Source organism: Trichosurus vulpecula, chromosome 5 (genome assembly GCF_011100635.1).
Source record: "Trichosurus vulpecula isolate mTriVul1 chromosome 5, mTriVul1.pri, whole genome shotgun sequence".
In the NCBI taxonomy this organism is placed as follows: domain Eukaryota; kingdom Metazoa; phylum Chordata; class Mammalia; order Diprotodontia; family Phalangeridae; genus Trichosurus; species Trichosurus vulpecula.
The window spans coordinates 94,003,666-94,020,849 of NC_050577.1; the positions used below are offsets into that span (position 1 = coordinate 94,003,666).

General features: G+C 45.8%; 1 protein-coding gene across 2 annotated transcripts; it reads left to right on the plus strand.

Moving 5' to 3' along the window:
• Positions 1 to 68: 68 nt before the first annotated feature.
• Positions 69 to 16,643, plus strand: ASB10 (ankyrin repeat and SOCS box containing 10). 2 transcript variants are annotated; one of them, XM_036758959.1, is made up of 6 exons: positions 69 to 439; positions 1,475 to 1,742; positions 3,845 to 4,364; positions 14,251 to 14,364; positions 15,543 to 15,728; positions 15,953 to 16,639. In XM_036758959.1, the coding sequence occupies exons 1-5, from the start codon at positions 166 to 168 to the stop codon at positions 15,726 to 15,728; spliced, it is 1,362 nt and encodes a 453-aa protein (XP_036614854.1). In that variant the 5' UTR covers positions 69 to 165; the 3' UTR covers positions 15,953 to 16,639. The 2 variants fall into 2 exon arrangements, with proteins under 2 accessions (XP_036614854.1, XP_036614853.1); XM_036758958.1 differs by lacking the exon at positions 69 to 439 and adding an exon at positions 670 to 1,254 and having other exon boundaries at positions 15,953 to 16,643.
• The last annotated feature ends 541 nt before the right edge of the window (positions 16,644 to 17,184 follow it).

Genomic DNA, 17,184 nt, shown 5'->3' on the forward strand with positions numbered 1-17,184 from the left:
CTGAGCCCAGTGCTATTTATGGTCTCCATCTCAGCACCCTTCACCCTCCCCTCTCTAAGCCAGATCCTGGATCCTGTCCAGCATCTGCTCAGGATATGGCTATAAACCACCCCAAACCCTGCTCTTCTGGGTCTTTCCCGAGAAGTCCCCCTGAAAACTGCAGCCATGCCCAGAGAATCAGAAAGCAGGCGGTGGTCATCCTGGCTGACCTGGTTTCCCCCAGCTTCCCTCCATTCAGGACGGGGCTCCTTGTCCCGGGGTTATTCTGCCCGGAGGGTGCCCCAGCGGCCCCCCCTGCTTAGCAGGGACATGGTCCTACAAAATGCACTGTACACTGGGAACCTGGAGAAGCTTCAAGAGCTCTTTCCCCCAAACAGCACTGCAGACCTGCTGCTTGAGAGCCGGGTGGCTGAGCCTCGCTGGAGCAGCCACCAGAGGGGTGAGGGAGCCAGGAGGTGGGGACCCGTGGGAGTGAAGGAGGGCCCAGTGGCCCGGGTGGTGGGAGTAAGAGAAAGAGTAGAAGGGATGGGGAGGGGACTGCACTGGGTGGGGTGGGTGGGGAGAGTGAGAGGTGCTGGATATTTGAGGAGACAAAAGAACCCCAGGTTGTTTCTCTTGTCCTCAGGTACACCCTCACCCTGCAAATACTGGCTCTGACCTGAAGTCATGTGGAGCCCAGAATAGCTTCTGGGGAATTTAGCATTAGAGGCTGTCTTTTAGCTGCAGGACTAAGAGGAGTCTCTGTCGTGTCTTCCTGTCCTTGTCCATGTTTCTGTCTGTCTTTGCCTCCCCCTCTTCTCCCTCCCCCTCTCTTCCTATCACTGCCTCTCCCTCTCCCCTGGTCTCACCTCTCCCTTCCCTGTCTCTGCCCTGAACTCTATCTCTCCTTCCTCTTTTTTCACAATATCTTTGCCCTCAACCCCAGACCCCATCACCCTTTCGTTATGGGCAGCCCCTCGTCCCCAGAAGACTGCAGAGAGCTGGGGGGTGGCCCACGTAGTAGCCTTTGTGCCAGGTTGGTGGAGAAAGCAGACAAAGATCCCAGTGAGGGTCAGGAGCCAGGTCATGGGCCCATAGTTACCAGGACAGCCTCGGGGCCCACCTTGGAGTTCTGGCAAGCTGTGCTGGTCGGGGATGTGGCCTCTGTCTCCCATCTCTTGGCCTCCCCTGGCACTGGCCTCACCCCGGATATTGTCTTTGATACCAGCGATCCAGAGAGATGGAGAGATTTCAGATACAACATTCGAGCTCTGAGTATGGGCATCAGAGGCCTGGGTTGTTTGGGTGGGGGAGGGGATGAAGGATTCCAATAACAAGGCAGGGGGAGGGGCTTCAAGACTCCCATCTACCATCTTCTCCCAACATTACTCCCTCACCAATCTAGGGTTCAGGTCTTGAACTATCCCTTGGTGCTTTGACCCTTCTTGGGATTTGGGTTCCCCTCCCCACTTGAGGTCTCCAAAACCCTCCTTAGGGCTCTGGTCTCTGACCTATGTGGAAGAGCTGACCACTCCGATACATGTAGCAGCCAGCCGAGGCCACGAACAAGTTCTCCAGCTGTTGCTAAGTCGAGGAGCCCAGCCAGATGCTGCCCCCGGGGGTCGCACTGCTCTGCATGAAGCCTGCATCTCTGGCCATGCACCCTGCGCCCGACTGTTGCTTGTAGCAGGAGCTGATCCAGACGTCCCAGACCAGGATGGGAGGCGCCCTTTACACCTGTGCCAGGGGCCTGGTGCCCTCCAGTAAGTGACCACCCTTTAGAGCTCCTAGCTCTGAGCACTTCCACCTACCTTCCTCACCAGAATCCCTACATTTCTAGTCTCCCCTTCTCCACCCATTCCTGGGGAAGGACAGGGGTCAATTGATGAAATAATTTCAAGGGATTACAGCAGGGAACACACAATGGTAACTGAATGAAAGACTGAATAGAAGCAACAAGCATTTATTAAGCACTCCCCATATGCCAGGCACTGTGCTAAATGCATAGTGAGGCAGCATGGCATATCAGAGTGCTGGGTTTGGCCCCAGAGAATTTCTCCCAGCTCTACCTCTTACTCACTGTGACTTTGGGTCCACCACTTCCCCTTCCCTGGACCTTAGTTTCCTCATTTTATGAAATGAGGGACTTGGATTAGATTAGGGTTCTTAATCTTTTATGTGTAGAAGCAGGTAAGTGGCACAATGGATAGAGGACTGGGCTTGGAGTCAAGGGACCTAAGTTCAAATCCTGCCTCAGACACTTACTACCTGTATGACCCTGGGAGGTCACTTAACCTCTATCTGCCTCAGTCCCTTCAACAGTAAAACGGGGATAAAAATGGCACTTACCTCTCAAAGTCACTGTGAGGATTATATGAGATAATATTTGTAAAGTGCTTAGCACAATGCCTACACAGAGTAGGGACTTAAAATGCTTATTTCCTTCCTTCATGGACCCTTTGGCAATCTGATGAAGCCTATGGACTCCATCTCAGAGTAACATTTTTAAATGCATACAATTAAATGCATAGGATTACAAAGGAAATCAATTATATCGACATACAATTTTATATGCATATGTATGTATGTATATTTTTAAATTAAAAATTTATTAAGCCAAGGTCACTAACCCTAGGATAAGAACTCCCAAACTAGATAATTTCTGTGGTTGTTTCCATGATGCTTAGGCTCAGGACAGGATTGTCTCTGCCAGGATTGTGTTTGGGGTATAGGAGTTTGGGAGTGTGTGCCCACCACAGTGCCTGATGTTGGCACTGAGTATTTTCAGAGTGGATTGTGGAGTGGCCTGAACTTTGGGCATTCCTTTAGGGGAGAAGGGGTGTGTGTGTGTGTGTGTGTGTGTGTGTTTGTAATAAGGGGAATTTTCCTGATGTACTCTTTAAACGACCAGCAGCAACATTTGGATTCAGCCAAGTTTGTCTTGTATGCCTTCATTTATCCCCACTCTTATCACTTGGGACCTTTTTCTGTACCCTGTTATGATCCAAGAAGAGAGATGTGTTATACACAGTAAGAGAGGGAAGAATTTCCCTGAACTTTGCTCTATTCACAGCCTGTATAAGTATTGTGTTCAGCATTGGGTCCCACATTTTAGGAAGGGTACACACAGAGGAAGACAGCCAGGATGGTTCCAGGACTGGAGATCCTGTTATATGAGCATCGTTTAATGCAATGGAAGCGGGGAGAGGGGAGGGCTAAGACATGGCTTTGGGTATTTGGAGGGCTGTGGTATGGAACAACGGTTCTGCTTGTTCTGCTTGGTCCCCGGGGGCCGAACTGGGAGCAGTGAATGGAAACTGCAGAGAAGCATCTAGAGATGCAATGTAGTTCTAGCAGTCAGACCCTTCCCAATGTGGCACAGGCTGCCCTGAGAAGGGTGTTCCCCATCACTGGAATTCTTCAAGTAGAGAATAAATGATCACTTATCAAGAATATTGTAGAAAGGATTTTTATTCAGGGGTAGGTTGGACTAGATAATTTGAGGGACTTGGAGATTTCCTCCCATTTCTTTCCAAACTCTTTTCTTACTACCTGGGTGTTCAGTGCCCCCAGACTGAAAAGAAATAACAGGTAAAAACCTCATATCAAGGTGTCAGGGACCTTATGTGTTATTGCTTCCAAGGACATTTGTATCTCTCAAGTGAGCTTTTGGCAAAATTTCAGGCACAATGGCAAATGGACAAGGGAGTTATTTGGTTATAAGCTGGTTCCTAAATGCCACTCAAATCATATCTATTCAGCCTATGCCTACGAGCCCAGCTGTCTGTCTCTCTTTGTCTCTGTCTTTGTCTCTTGCTTGCATGCACACACGCACACACACCCCTCTCCTCTCTCTGATCCCCAGGTGTGCAGAGCTGCTGCTGAGGTTTGGTGCCAGTGTGGATGGTCGATCTGAGGAAGAAGAGGAGACACCTCTACATGTGGCAGCCCGAGGAGGGCTGACAGAACTGGCTGCATTACTCTTGAGGAAGGGAGCTTGTCCAGATGCCCGTGATGCCGAAGGACGGACCCCTCTTCTGGCTGCCTGCTCAGTCCCTTTCCTTCCCCCGGCTGAGGCTGAAGCAGCCACCTCCAAGTGTCTCCACCTGTGTCACCTGCTTCTCTCTGCAGGTGCCGATGCGGATGCTGCTGATCATGACAGGCAGCGGCCCCTGCATCTAGCTTGTCGTCGTAGCAATGTGGCTGTGGCTGAGCTACTCCTGTCCCAGGGAGTCAGTGTCAATGCCATGGACTACGGTGGCCACACAGCCCTGCATTGGGCCTTGCAGGGTCCAGCTGCTGCCCTGCCCTGTAGCCCAGAACAAGTGGTCCGAGCTCTACTCAATCACGGTGCTGTTCGAATCTGGCCTGGAGCCCTTCCCAAGGTACCAAGGGATGGTGAAGTGAAGAGGGGCCCACAGAAGGTGGTGCAGAGAGAGTGGGGAGTTTGAATCAATCAATGCTCATCCATATATCCTGAGAACCAGCCCTTTGTTTTTCTTTCTTTGTATAACCTGGAGAGCTGGGATGAAGCCATTCATTCATTCCACAAGTCTTTACTGAGCACCTTTTATGTATCTGGTTCTGTGTTAGGTACTACTGTTGTGTTTCTCCTTTGTTCTCAAAGAGGACCTCAAGGAATAAGACTTGCAGTTGACTTTGATTTGAGTGAGGGAGAGCTGTGCAAAGTCACCAGCCTCACTTTCTCCTCCAGAGCCATCTGGGTCCAGTGTCCACTACTACAAGGACATGACAGAAGCTTGGGATGAAGGAAGACTTGACTTTCCAGGAGGTTACGGGAGACTGGGGGAGGAGGCAGTTCCAGCAAAGTCAACAAACATTTATTAGGCACCTACCACATGCAAGACACCATATTCAGTGTGGGGAATACAGAGAAAAACAGAACAATCCGTCCCCTCAAAAAACAAAAACAAACGAAAAACCCCAACCCTTGTCCTCAAAGAGGGGTGGGGTGGCTAAGGCAATATGTCAGCAAGAAGTATAACAGTAGAAGAGGGAGGGAAAAGCTGGCCTCATGGATGAGATGGAACCTACCCTAACTTTGAAGGAAGAGAAGTTTTCTGAGAGGTGAACATGAGGAGGGAGTTCATTCTAGGCATGGAAAATGACCTGTGCTATTTCATGGAGGCAGGAGATGGAATGCCTGGTATAAGAGTCATCTAACTCTCCAGTCTGGCTGGAATGACACTTCATGAAAGTAATCTGAAATAAGTCTGGAAAAGTAGGTGGGACCTAGATCATGGAGGGCCTCAAAGACCAAGGCTGAGGAGTTTACAGCCTATAGGCGATGAGGAGCCCCAGAAGATTTTTGAGCACATGAATGACATGGTTAGTCAGACCTGTGCCTTAGAAAGATGATTTTTTTTTATTTTGGCAGCCGTGTAGAGGATGGTTTTAATAGGAGAGGGTCCAGAAGCAGGGAAAATCAATTAGGAGGCTGTTTAGAGTAGTCCGGGCAATTGATGAAAGCCTGAACTAGAATGGTGACGATGAAAGCAGAAAAGAGGCAGATGAAAAAGATGCTATAGAGAAGGACTGACATCACTGATTGGAGAGCTGGATCTGTGACTTCATTGATAAAGGGAACTCCTGAATAAGGAAACTTCCTCTCTCAATGCTTACTGACACCTTCTCTGAAATTTATAGTCTTAGAGAATTGCCTAGGGGGCTGAGAGATAAAGTGACTTTCCTAGAGTCACTCAGCCTTGGTGTTTCAGAGGTAGGTCTTGAACAGGGTCTTCCTGATTCCAAGGCCAGCTCTCTTTACCTTATACCACACAGCCTCTTGAGGAGATGCAACTAATTTAATATGGCAGTTAAAAGAGAGTGCTTGGCACATAGTAAGTGTTTAATAAATGTTTATTGAATTGAATCAAGGTTAGTTTCCTGGTTATTATAAAACCATGATTGGGAAGGTAGTGGTATCCTTAACAGAAACAGGAAAGTCTGGTGAAGGAACAGGTTTAGGGGTGAAGATAATCACTACTGTTTTGGACATGTTAAGTTTGAGATTGAATATGGACCATGCTGAAGGAAATTCCCATCGAGCTATTGAAGATGTGGGATTGAAATGCAGGAAAGAAATTAAAGTTGGATTAAGATTTGGGACTTGATTGTCTGTGTAGGATAGAGCTTAGGGAAACACCCAAAAGAAGAGGTCAGGAGATGGATGATGGTCCAACAAAGGAGACTGAGAAGAATTGACAGACAGACAGGAAGAGAACCAGGAAGGGCCATTTCCTTAGGAAGCTAAGGAGTATGAGAGTCCAGGTTTAGGGTGTGGTCAGCAGCATCAAAGGAACATGTGAACTGAGAACTACTTTATTTTTTTCTGTTTCAAAAATATTTTGATTCATTTCGCTAAATACTCCCCAATTATGTTTTTGGGGAAAAAATTAATATATTTTTTAAAAATTTTGCATTCCAAATTCTCTCCCTCCCAACCCTCCCCCATCCCTTGAGAAGACAAACAATATAATATCAATTATACGCATAAAGTCATGCAAAATATATTTCCATATTAGTCATGTTGCAAGAGAAAATATACACAGAACAAGATAAAAAGTGAAGAAAGTATCTGCACTCAAGAGTTGAGAACTACTTTAGCAGTTAAGAGATCATGGGTATCCTTGGAGAGAACAATTTCAGAAATCTAGCAGGTTTGGAGGGCAGATTGAAAGGGACTGAAAAGTGAATGGGATATGAGGAAGTCAAAAGCTATGAATGTAGACATCTTTTTTCTTAGGAGTTTAACAGTGAAAGCAGGGAGAATTATATGACAACAGCTTGAGGGGATGGAAGGACCAAGTAAGGGTTTTTTTAAGGGTGTGGGACATGAGAATGTTTGTAGGTAGTAAGAAAGGAGCCCCTAGAAAGGGAGCAACTGAAAATAAGCGTGGAGGGGACAATCTGCTGGAGGAGGTAAAATGGAATGAGATGGATTGTGCAGGTGGAGGGATTGGCCTTGGTAAGAAGTAGCGCCTTCTGTATGTGAAAGAGGGGTGAAGAGGTAATAGTGGCAGAAAACATATGATTGACATGAGATGAGGAAAAAGGGCGAAAAGGGAGTTCATGGCAAATAGCCTCAGTTTTCCCTGTAAAATATGAGCGAAGTTTTCAGCAGAGAGAGTGGGCAGAAGATAAGCCTTGGGAGGTCTGAGGAGGGTTAAAAAGGTTTGGAGGGGTTGCTGTGAAGAGTGGGATGGTGAGTTCAGAGGGATGTGTAGCAGGATTATCTAGAAGCGGTGAGGGCCCAGTTGAGGTTGCGTAATATAAATTTGTAGTGGATCCAATCGAACAGTTGCATGACTTTTCCCACCTTCATTCAGCAGCACATGTGTAGGAGGGAAGGAGGCAGATAGTGGGAGCGATCCAAGGCTGGGACTTGGCAGGACCCGATTGGCAATGCGACCAAAGGGCTAGGGACTCAAAAAAAGAGGAGAGTTTAGAGTTGAAATAGTTCACAAAGGGATAAAAATGAGGAAAAGAGGAAAGAGTGGCAAGTGCATGCAGGGGAGATGCCCTGGGAGAGAACCAAGGAGTCAAGGGACTAGAAATCATGGTGTGGATGAAGAGGAGGGTTTGGTAAGGGAAGGCAGAGGGAGAGGTGGAAAGCCATTAGATTATGGCAGGATAAAGGGATTTCAGAATTCTTGAATATGGAGGTGGTACATTTGTGTGATGGCAATACCAGTCTCTTTCTCCATCAGAGAGGAGTAGGTCATGGGAAACAAGCAGGTTGAGGAACTGAGAGATTAGGATATTTGAAGGAGAGTCGAAATGTATGTTGAGGTCCCCTGGTATGAGGGTAGAAATCTGAGAGGAGTGAAAAATTGTAATTAAAATACATAATAAGATAAGCATTTGCTTATAATATTCATGATATATATATTATATAATCAATAATATGTGATATATCATATATAATCCATAATCTAGATATAATATTATGATATATTCTATAATGGTGTACAATAAATATATACTAATATAATATTATAAGCTTCTATTTATATAGTAAGCACTTATTAAATGTCTACCACATGCCAGGCACTGTACTAAATTCTGGGGATATGAAGAAAAGTGAAAAAGACAGTCTCTGCTCTCAAGGAGTTCCCAGTCTGATGGTGGAGATGACACGCAAACAACCATGTACAAACAAAATATATACAATTTTCGGCATAAAAGCAGAAGGTGAAGACATCTTCTAAGGGCAGAGCAGATTAGTGCTGGAGGCTTGATGAGAGAAGAGAAGTTTGGGAATATCCAGTGAAGGGAATGGAGTAAAGAATCACTCCAAGAAGAATAAACAGATTGCCAGGTAGCAGTGAGAGCTCAATTGAGATTAGACTAGTAGTGAACCTGCTTGGCACAATTAATGACTTCCCTCAAAAGGATTGGCCTCATTGTAAGGGAGTGGAGAAGTCCAGGGTTGAAAACTGGTACGTGTAAGAAGATGGAAGGATAAGAGGGCCAGGGCATGAAAAGGAAGGACAAGGTAGTTAGCTGAATTGGCTCACTATGCGTTCAAGACTGCGAAGGTCAAATAAAAGTGAGGTCAGAACAGCTTCCATCAACTATGGGAAAAGGAAGAGATGGAGGGACTAGAGGTCGTTGTAAAGCTAAAGATGTTTAGAAGGAATGACATAGAGAAAGGAAGAGAGAGATAAAGAAAGATGGAAAGACAAGATTATTATCAGAGAGAGGAGTTTCAGAGTTGAATATTATGGAGGTGGCATAATTTGTTATGAAGGATGACTAAGTTTCTAGGGTGGAGCAGAGACATATATCATGGGAGGCCAAGAAGTTTGAGGAGTTGTGCATATTGAAGTGGCAAGGGTCGGGGTGGAGAGGAAGGACGAGGTTGCCAGTGGATAGAGCATCAGCCCTGGAGTCAAGAGAACCTGAGTTCAAATCCAGCCTCAGACACTTACTAGCTGTGTGATCCTGGGCAAGTCACTTAACCCAATTGTCTGAAAAAAAAAGAAAGCAAACTAGAAAGGAAGGAGAAAGAATGACTCAAGGTCTGGTAGATTATAGAAACAAAGGATCTGGACCAAGTGATATAGATGGATGGAGAAAACCTCAAAGAAGGAGAGGCAGAGGGGGAATGGAAAGGGGAATGGAAATGGCAGTGGTAAGCAAAGAGTTTGCTAATTCTTCCTCCTGGGTCTTGAGAGAAGAACCAACGTGTGCTGAAGAGTGTGGTCCAAAGAGAGGCAGGTTTTTATGAGGGTAGAAAGATGAAAAGTGTGTAAAAAAGAACAGCTCTAGGGTAAAAGAAAGTTTATTAATGACAGGGATTCCAGAGGACCCAGTGGAATGAATGGGAAGGCAGACAGATAAAGGGTCTGGGGAGGGGGAAGGTTGAATTGGGTAGAGATAAGAAAGGACTTTTGGCCTTAGGATATGGCTCATCCCTTGTGGGAAAGGTACCAAAATGGGGCCCTGGAGCAGAATTGAGGTCAGTCATCTTCCTAGAGCAGCTAGATGGCCCAGTGGATAGAGTGTTGGGCCTGGAGTCAGGAAGACCTAAGGAGAAGGAAATGACAAAGCACTCTAGTATCTCTGCCAAGAAAACCCCATACAAGGTTGTAGAGAGTCAGACACAACTGAACAACAAGATCTTCCTAGTTCAAGGTCTGAAGATGCCACACCAGATTGGCTCTCAGAGATAATGAAATCCCACCTTTTCTTCCTCTTTATCGGGGAGATATCACTTTTCTCTACTCGGATTTTATCAGTTCTGTCTTTTTGAGTCACCTCTGTGGCTGGTCCTTTTGTCTCTCCATCACTCCCAGTAATCCGTGCCTATGTCTGGATTGCCTAGTTCCTCCCCATATTCTCTTGGTCTTAATGTGGGGTCATTTGTTAATGTTGTTTCTCTTCCCATAGGGAATTTTTTTTAAATAGCTGGGGCAGCTAGGTGGTGCCATAGTATACTGAGCACCACCTCTGGAGTCAGGATGACCAGAGTTCAAATCTGGCCTCAGACGATTACTAGTTGTGTGACCCTGATGAGTCATTTAACCCCGATTGCCTCCAAAAATAAAAATTAAAAAAAAGAAAAGAAATAAAAGGCTGCCTAGTTGGAGAGTCATTAAAAAAAAAAGAAAAGAAATAAAGGGCTGCCTAGTTGGAGAGTCAGGAAGTGTCATTGGGCAGAATGTTTTGATGCTGATATCACTACAGAGACACAGTGGGACCTCTAAGAATTTGCCAGTACTTTCCACTTTAAGCACAGCAGGCCCTACTGCTGGTGAGCACCGGAAGTCAGTCATTATCAAATGCAAAGGACAGTGAAAGGGTATGAGATGGAGTGCCATTCAACCAAGTATTTATTTAGCGTCTACTGTGTTTCTAGGTGCTTTGGAAGATATAAAGTATTCTCTGCCCTCAGGTTGTTTGTAGTCTAGTTCAAGGAACAAGACTGACAGAAAATAATGAACAATCAATTGATTAATAAACATTTATTAAGCACTTGCTGTATGCCAGGCATTGTGGTAGAGACTAGGGTTACAAAGATAAAAAAAACAACAACCCTATTCTCAAGGACTTTAAACTCTAAACAGATGGTCCTCATTTTGCATGTTATCCATGTTTGAAAAGGGGATGGATAAGCGAAGGATGTTCACCCCGGAAGTAGGACAGGAACCGGTTCTTCAAGGATGGGTAGGATGTAGATAGCCTCCCTGTGAAACAAGCAAGGTTTATGCAGGCAGGGGAAATTTCAGACTGACTTGGCTGGAACGGAGGTTTGAAATTCCTTAGAGAAATTAAGTGGGACAGGTAGAACAGGTCCAGCTTATAGAGGACCAGGAAGGGGATCTTGTACTTGATCTGGCAGGCATTGGGGAGCGATTGCAGATTCTTGAGCAAAGAAATTTCGTAATTAAAAACAGCATTGGGAAGATCAGTCTGGCAGGAAGATTAAGGCCATAGAAGAGAAATGGACGAGTGACATATACCAGGAGGAAAAGGAGAAATGACACGTTTTATATGATATCAGTATTTCTTAAATATTAATAATATTGTAGGCATTGTGTAATCCCCACACATGAGCCAATCCATGCCTGCCCTCTGAGAGCTTATAATCTAAAGCAGCTAGACATAAAGATACCATGCTGACACGTTAATAGTGCATTCGTTCAGCAAGTATTGATTAGATGCTCACTGTGTACTAGAGCTGGGAGAATATAAAGACGTAGTTCCTGTCCTCGAGTAGCAAAGAAGTATAACCATGGGAGTTAGAGCTGGGAGGGACTTTTTCAATCGTTTAATCCAACCCTGTGCTTTACAGGTGAAGAAACTGAGACCTGGAGATGTTAAGTGACTGGTCCCAGGTTAGACAGGAAGGAGCAAAGCTGGAGCCAGAACCCAGACCTTCTAATTCCAAATGTATTCTGTCTCTGTTATACTGCGCTGCCTCTCATCTATAAGGAAGTAAGGGATGATATGCAGGGTCAGGGGAAGGAGACAGAATACGCAGTGATCTTCCAGGTCTAGGAACAGACAAGCTAGGCAGCAAAGTGGCTTGAGGGCTGGAGCTGGGAAGACCTCTGCTTGGATTCTGCCTCAGGTGTTTCCCAGCCGTGTAATCCTGGATAAGTCACTTTTACTTTCTGACTCAGTTTCCTTTTCTGTGAAATAGAGATGATAATAGGGGCATCTACTTTCAAGTTGTTACAAGGATCAAATGAGATAATAAATGTAATGTATCCTGTAAGTGTTAATACTGGACCGTAAGAACTTAGAGTTTTCCTGCATGTCAGTCACTTTGCAAGGGTCATTTTCAGTGGTGTTTTTTTCTCCTCCCTCTCTTTAGTTTTTTTTCCCCTGAGTTGGCTATACCTTGTTAGCGGAGTGCTTGGGTAGTGACAGGTAATAAGTCAAGGGGGTCAGTGCTCCGGCTGTGTCTAACAGTCTGGTGGAAGCTTTGGGGCCCAGAGGGAGAAGTAAGGAGGAGGGCATTGGCTAATTCGTTGGGCCTGTGCTCTAGAAAGAGATGGCAGGCACAAAGAGACGGCCGCAGTGACCCATGGTTTGGGCCCTACTGACCCGTCCCCTTCTGGGGCTTGCCCTGGCTGAGGCCAGCCCCACCCCACTCCTGTACCCACTCTCCTGCCTCCCCCTCTCCTCTTTTCTCACAAACGGTTAAGCATCTGTCTGGATTCCCAGGCAAGACCAAATAATTAAACAGCCCGAGAGTTCGGCAGATTGGTCTCCCCTTTGGGAAAATACAAGAAAATCAACAATTAACACTAATTAATCTCCTATTAACACCAGATAATTAGGAGACAAGCAATTCCCTGTAATCTGACAGAGGCTCTGACAGCTAATGATTCCCCTAGCCAGGAGGGTGGGGGGAATGGGCGGGCTCAGGCCAGCTGGGAAAATTGACAGCAGACAAACGGGCAGAAGCACCACCCTGTCCCACCCCATCCAGCCTGGGACTCTGCAGTCTATCTCTGCTAGTCTCCGGACCAGAGGTGGGGAATCCGAGGCCTCCAGGCCCCATGTGGCCCTTTAGGTCCTCAAGTGGGGCCCTTTGACTGAATCCATCTATTAGAAGCACATGGGGCTTCGAGGCCTCAAGTTCCCCACCCCTGCTACAGATCCTGCAAAGGAAACTTTGATGCACAAGTTGGGTGTATTTAACCCTTTGGAAGAGTAACCCACTGTCCTCTGGCCATAACTAGTTCTGAACCTCAAGTCCCAGGAAATCAAAAAGGGAGGAAGGAAGAGTTCTACTTCCCCTAATTTCCAAATCCCTTCCTCTGGCTTCACAGAAAGTCACACTTAACTGGAAATCAGGAGATTGTATACTATTCCTGGGCAGCTAAGTGGCACAGTGGATAAAGTATTGGTCCTAGAGTGAGGAAGACTCATCTTCCTAAGTTCAAATCTGGCCTTACTAGCTGTGTGACCCTAAGCAAGTCACCAAACCCTGTTTGCCTCAGTTTCCTCATCTGTAAAAGGAGCTGGAGAAGCAAATGGCAAACTACTCCAGTATCTTTGTCAAGAAAACCCTAAAAGGGGTCAACTGAAATGACTAAACAATAACAAAAGCCATTCCTGGCCTTTCCGCTAATGAGCTCTGTGACCTAGGGATTCACTTCTCTGGAACCCAGTTTCCTTATCTGAAAAATGAAGGACTTAAACTAGATGAAGTGTAAGACTTCTCTCTCGAGATTTGGACCTGGAAAGGATCTCACATACCTGCTGACTGTGAGACTCCTCTTCTCTGAACTCCAGTTTCCTCACCTGTAAATGGAGGACCACAATCATTGCACCACATGCCTCCCAGGGTAACTGTGAAGCCAGTGCTCTGTTAGCCTTAAAGAGATATCGATGTCAGAGTTACTACTATTATCCTGTCATCTGAGACCCCTATTTAACCAGGAGGAAACTGAAATTTGAGGGAAGCATTGCATTGTATGACTGTGTGTGTTCCTCCTCTTCTTGTTATTGAGGCGATCTTTGTTCAGGTGTAGTTTGGACTAGAGCCAGGGTTAGGTGTGGCTATGTAGACACACAGGTAGCTAGGTATGTGCTGCTCTGTGACAACCTATGGGATCAGGGCCTGATCTCCCACTGCTCTCCTCCATTCCAGCTAGGCTGGTCTCCTCATGGTCTCCTCAACCTCTTTTCCCCTTTGCTTTCCTAAAAGACCCTCTTTGCCCGTTTCTGAATCTTGCCCAGTCTTCAAAGCCCGTCTCCTCCATGAAATCTACAGGGATCCTCTGAAAGCAATGCCTACTCTCCAGGCTGTCTCTTACTGGGCTTGTAGCAAATGCAGCTTCCTATGGTTATCTTTTTATGCACGAGCCCAGTTTCTCCCAAATCAGCAAACATTTATTAGTCACCTGATCTGTATAAAGCACTGCTTAGTCCCCTATGCAGGTTCTGGGATTATAAACATAAAAGGGACAGAGACCCTAATCTCAAAGATCTTACATTCTATTCTCCAGAAGGGAGAGGGTGGAGAGGAATATAACATGTACACAGATAAGTGTCATACAAGATAGGGAGAGATGAGGCCAAAGAAAGAATGCAGACTAAATGCTCTGGGAAATTTTGAGAAGAGAGATTATATTTCTAGTTAGGTCGATGCAGAGAAGGCTTCACTACAATACTTACAGGGCACAAACCTTCATATAGTAGGTGTAATATTTGTGGGTTAACAGTAGGAAGTACGTGACCCTGGTGAATACACAGTGTGGGTTTGCCTCTCTCTGTTTCTCTTCCCAGGTGTTGGAACGCTGGTGTGAATTTCCCCGGATAATTGAGGTTCTGATGAATACCTACAGTCTTGTGAAGCTTCCAGGGGATGCAGTGGACCTTATACCCCCAGAGGTCCTGCAGGTCAGTCAGACTCAGAGACAACCCAGGAGACTTCTTAATCCCTATAACACAGAATTGCCCAACCCAGCCCCAAGGAGACTCTCCTCATCCAGAGACCCTCCAACCTTCTAGAACAGAGGTTCCTCACCTTTTTGGGAGTCATGGACCTCTCTGGAACTCTGGGTTTATGAATTCAGAATGTTTTCAAATGCATAAAATAAAATACATAGGATTATAAAGGAAACCAATTATATTGAAATACAGTTCTCAAAATATGTTAAAAAAAAAAAGTCAATGGGGAAGCTAGGTGCTGAAGTGGATAAAGCACCAGCCCTGGAGTCAGGAGAATCTGAGTTCAAATGTGACCCCTGACACTTACTAGTTGTGTGACCCTGGGCAAGTCACTTAACCCTGATTGCCTCAAAAAACAAGTCAATTGACCTTAGGTCAAGATTCCCTGATGAAGGGGGGAGGGCACCATTAAGTTCCTCACTCTTTATAGAAGTTCTCCAAAGAGATTGTTCATAGTCTAAAGACAGAGAACTTTCCAAATTTAGGAGAAATCTTCACATAGAGATTCCATGAAAATTATCTCAGTGTCTAGAAACCCCCATGAACCTACCCGTAAAAGACTGGTTTTTTTTAAATTTTATTTTATTTTAAATTCTGAATTATCTCTCTCCCAATCTCCCCTCCCCACTGATAAGTCAAGAAAAACAAATCCTTACTTTGGGCACATCTCAATCTGTCCTCTGAGTCCATCAGCTAGATCCAGATAGAGATCTCCAGCTGAGCAGTGAGCTCCATCATAAGTCCTCCACAACTGGGATTGGGCAGAGTTCCTCGGTCTTTCGGAGTTGTTTGTCTTTACCATATTGTTGGTATTGTGTACATTGTTCTCCTGGCTCTGCTCATTTAACTTTTACAAAAGATTCTGATAGACATTTCCACCTGTCCCCTACATGGCATAATGGAATGAATTCAAGCCTGAGTTCGAATTCCCATCTCTTTACTATCTCTGTGACTCCAGATAAACCCCTTCATCTTTGGCCCTGAATTTCCTCCTTTGTAAAATAAGGGGGGAGGAACACGTGGTCTTCATGGTCCCTTTTAGCTTGACATTTTATCCCTTGTCCACCCTCTATGAACTCCAACCTCCCACCCCAGCTTGGTCATTTCAAGTTTTCTTCTGAATCCAGAAGCATGGCGATTTCTACTCTTCCCTCTTCACCTTGGTGGGTCGGCCGAGATCCTTGAAGCACCTGAGTCGTCACGCTCTCCGATCTCACCTGTCTGGCTGCTTGTCCCAGGCACTGCCCCGGCTGCCCCTGCCTCCTTGCCTTCTTCGCTACCTACAGTTGGACTTTGAGGATGTTCTTTATTAGGTGAGTTCCAGGATCTCGGGCAGTCTGAGGCTGGTTGAGGAAAGCCCGGGGATAATGGGATTGTGTCTTGGGGAGGCTGGTGAGAGGCCTAGCCTAAGGAAGCAGGGGAGGAATGAGGGGGGCAAAGGAGTCTGATCCTCTTCAAAATCAGCCAGCCTCTCTGCATTTGTCTTTACCCTTATCTCCCCTTTTTAATATTTTCTCCGCTATTACTAACCTATCAGAGATTCCTGCCAAGATTACCTAAGAAACAACAATTCATCCAGCCGGGCTTCCCAGAAGCTAGAACTAGAAAAGTGGGACCGGGGTTTTGCTTCCTGGTTGATGACATCCAGGAGTGTGCTTCTGTGACAGTCCAGAGACCAAAGATCCCCAAAGTCCATCTGCCTGCCCTTCTATCACTAGCCACTCTCACCTAGCCCCATGCCACTACCCACAAGGATTCTGCCCCCATTGGTACCTCTCAGGCCTGGAGGGGAGGTAATTTAGATTCTCTTGGGTCCCTTCCCCTGCCCCCAACTCTTTTAGCTCCAAGTGAAAGTATTCCTAGTTAGAGCTGTGCCTCTCAGGCTCTTAGCTAGATATAGAATGCCAGAATCTGAGCCTTGGGAAACAAGGTACCTGGGGCCAGCTCTAGCCAGGACTGCCCTGATGGAGAAAGAGACTAGTGCTGCAGGTAGGGTGCTGTACCAGTAGGGCAGAAAGATGCTGGTGCTGAAAAGTGAAGAGAGAGGAAGAAAGCCTGTACTGATGACAGAGGAGAACAAAAGAGACTGAGAGTTTGGGGGGGTGGCTCTTGGGCGTCTATGGGAGCTTTATTTGTATTCCACTTCCCTCACTGCAGTGTATCTTTGCACTTTCTCCTTTAAACTCAGACTCTGGACATGAATTAAAATGTTGTCTCTGTTGTCTATCTTTCTTTGCTCGCTAGCCTGAAGAGGACAGTGTACACAAGGATGACATAAGAAATCGTGGGGGCAGTGCAAATGGTAGAAAGAGAAGATTTAGAATCAGAGACGGTGGTTGTTGTTTAGTCGTTTCTGATTTTTTGTTAGCCCATTTTGGGGTTTTCTTGGCAAAGATACTGGAGTGGTTTGCCATGTCCCTCTCCAACTCATTTTACAAATAAGAAAATTGAGGCAAACAGGGTGAAGTGACTTGCCCAGGGTCACACAGCTTGTAAGTGTCTGGAGCCACATTTGAACTCAGGAAGATGAGTCTTCCTGACTCCAGGCCTGCACTGTATCCACTGTGCCACTTAGTAGCCCTGAATCAGAGGACCTGGATTCAAATCTTTTCCCCCCACTTAATAGTATTTTATTTTTTCCAATTACAAGTAAAGATAGTTTTCAACATTCACTTTTTATAAGATTTCGAGTTTCAACTTTTTAATTTTTTCTCCTTCCTTCTCCCCTTTCTCTCCTCCCCAAGATGGCAAGCAATCTGATACAGGCTA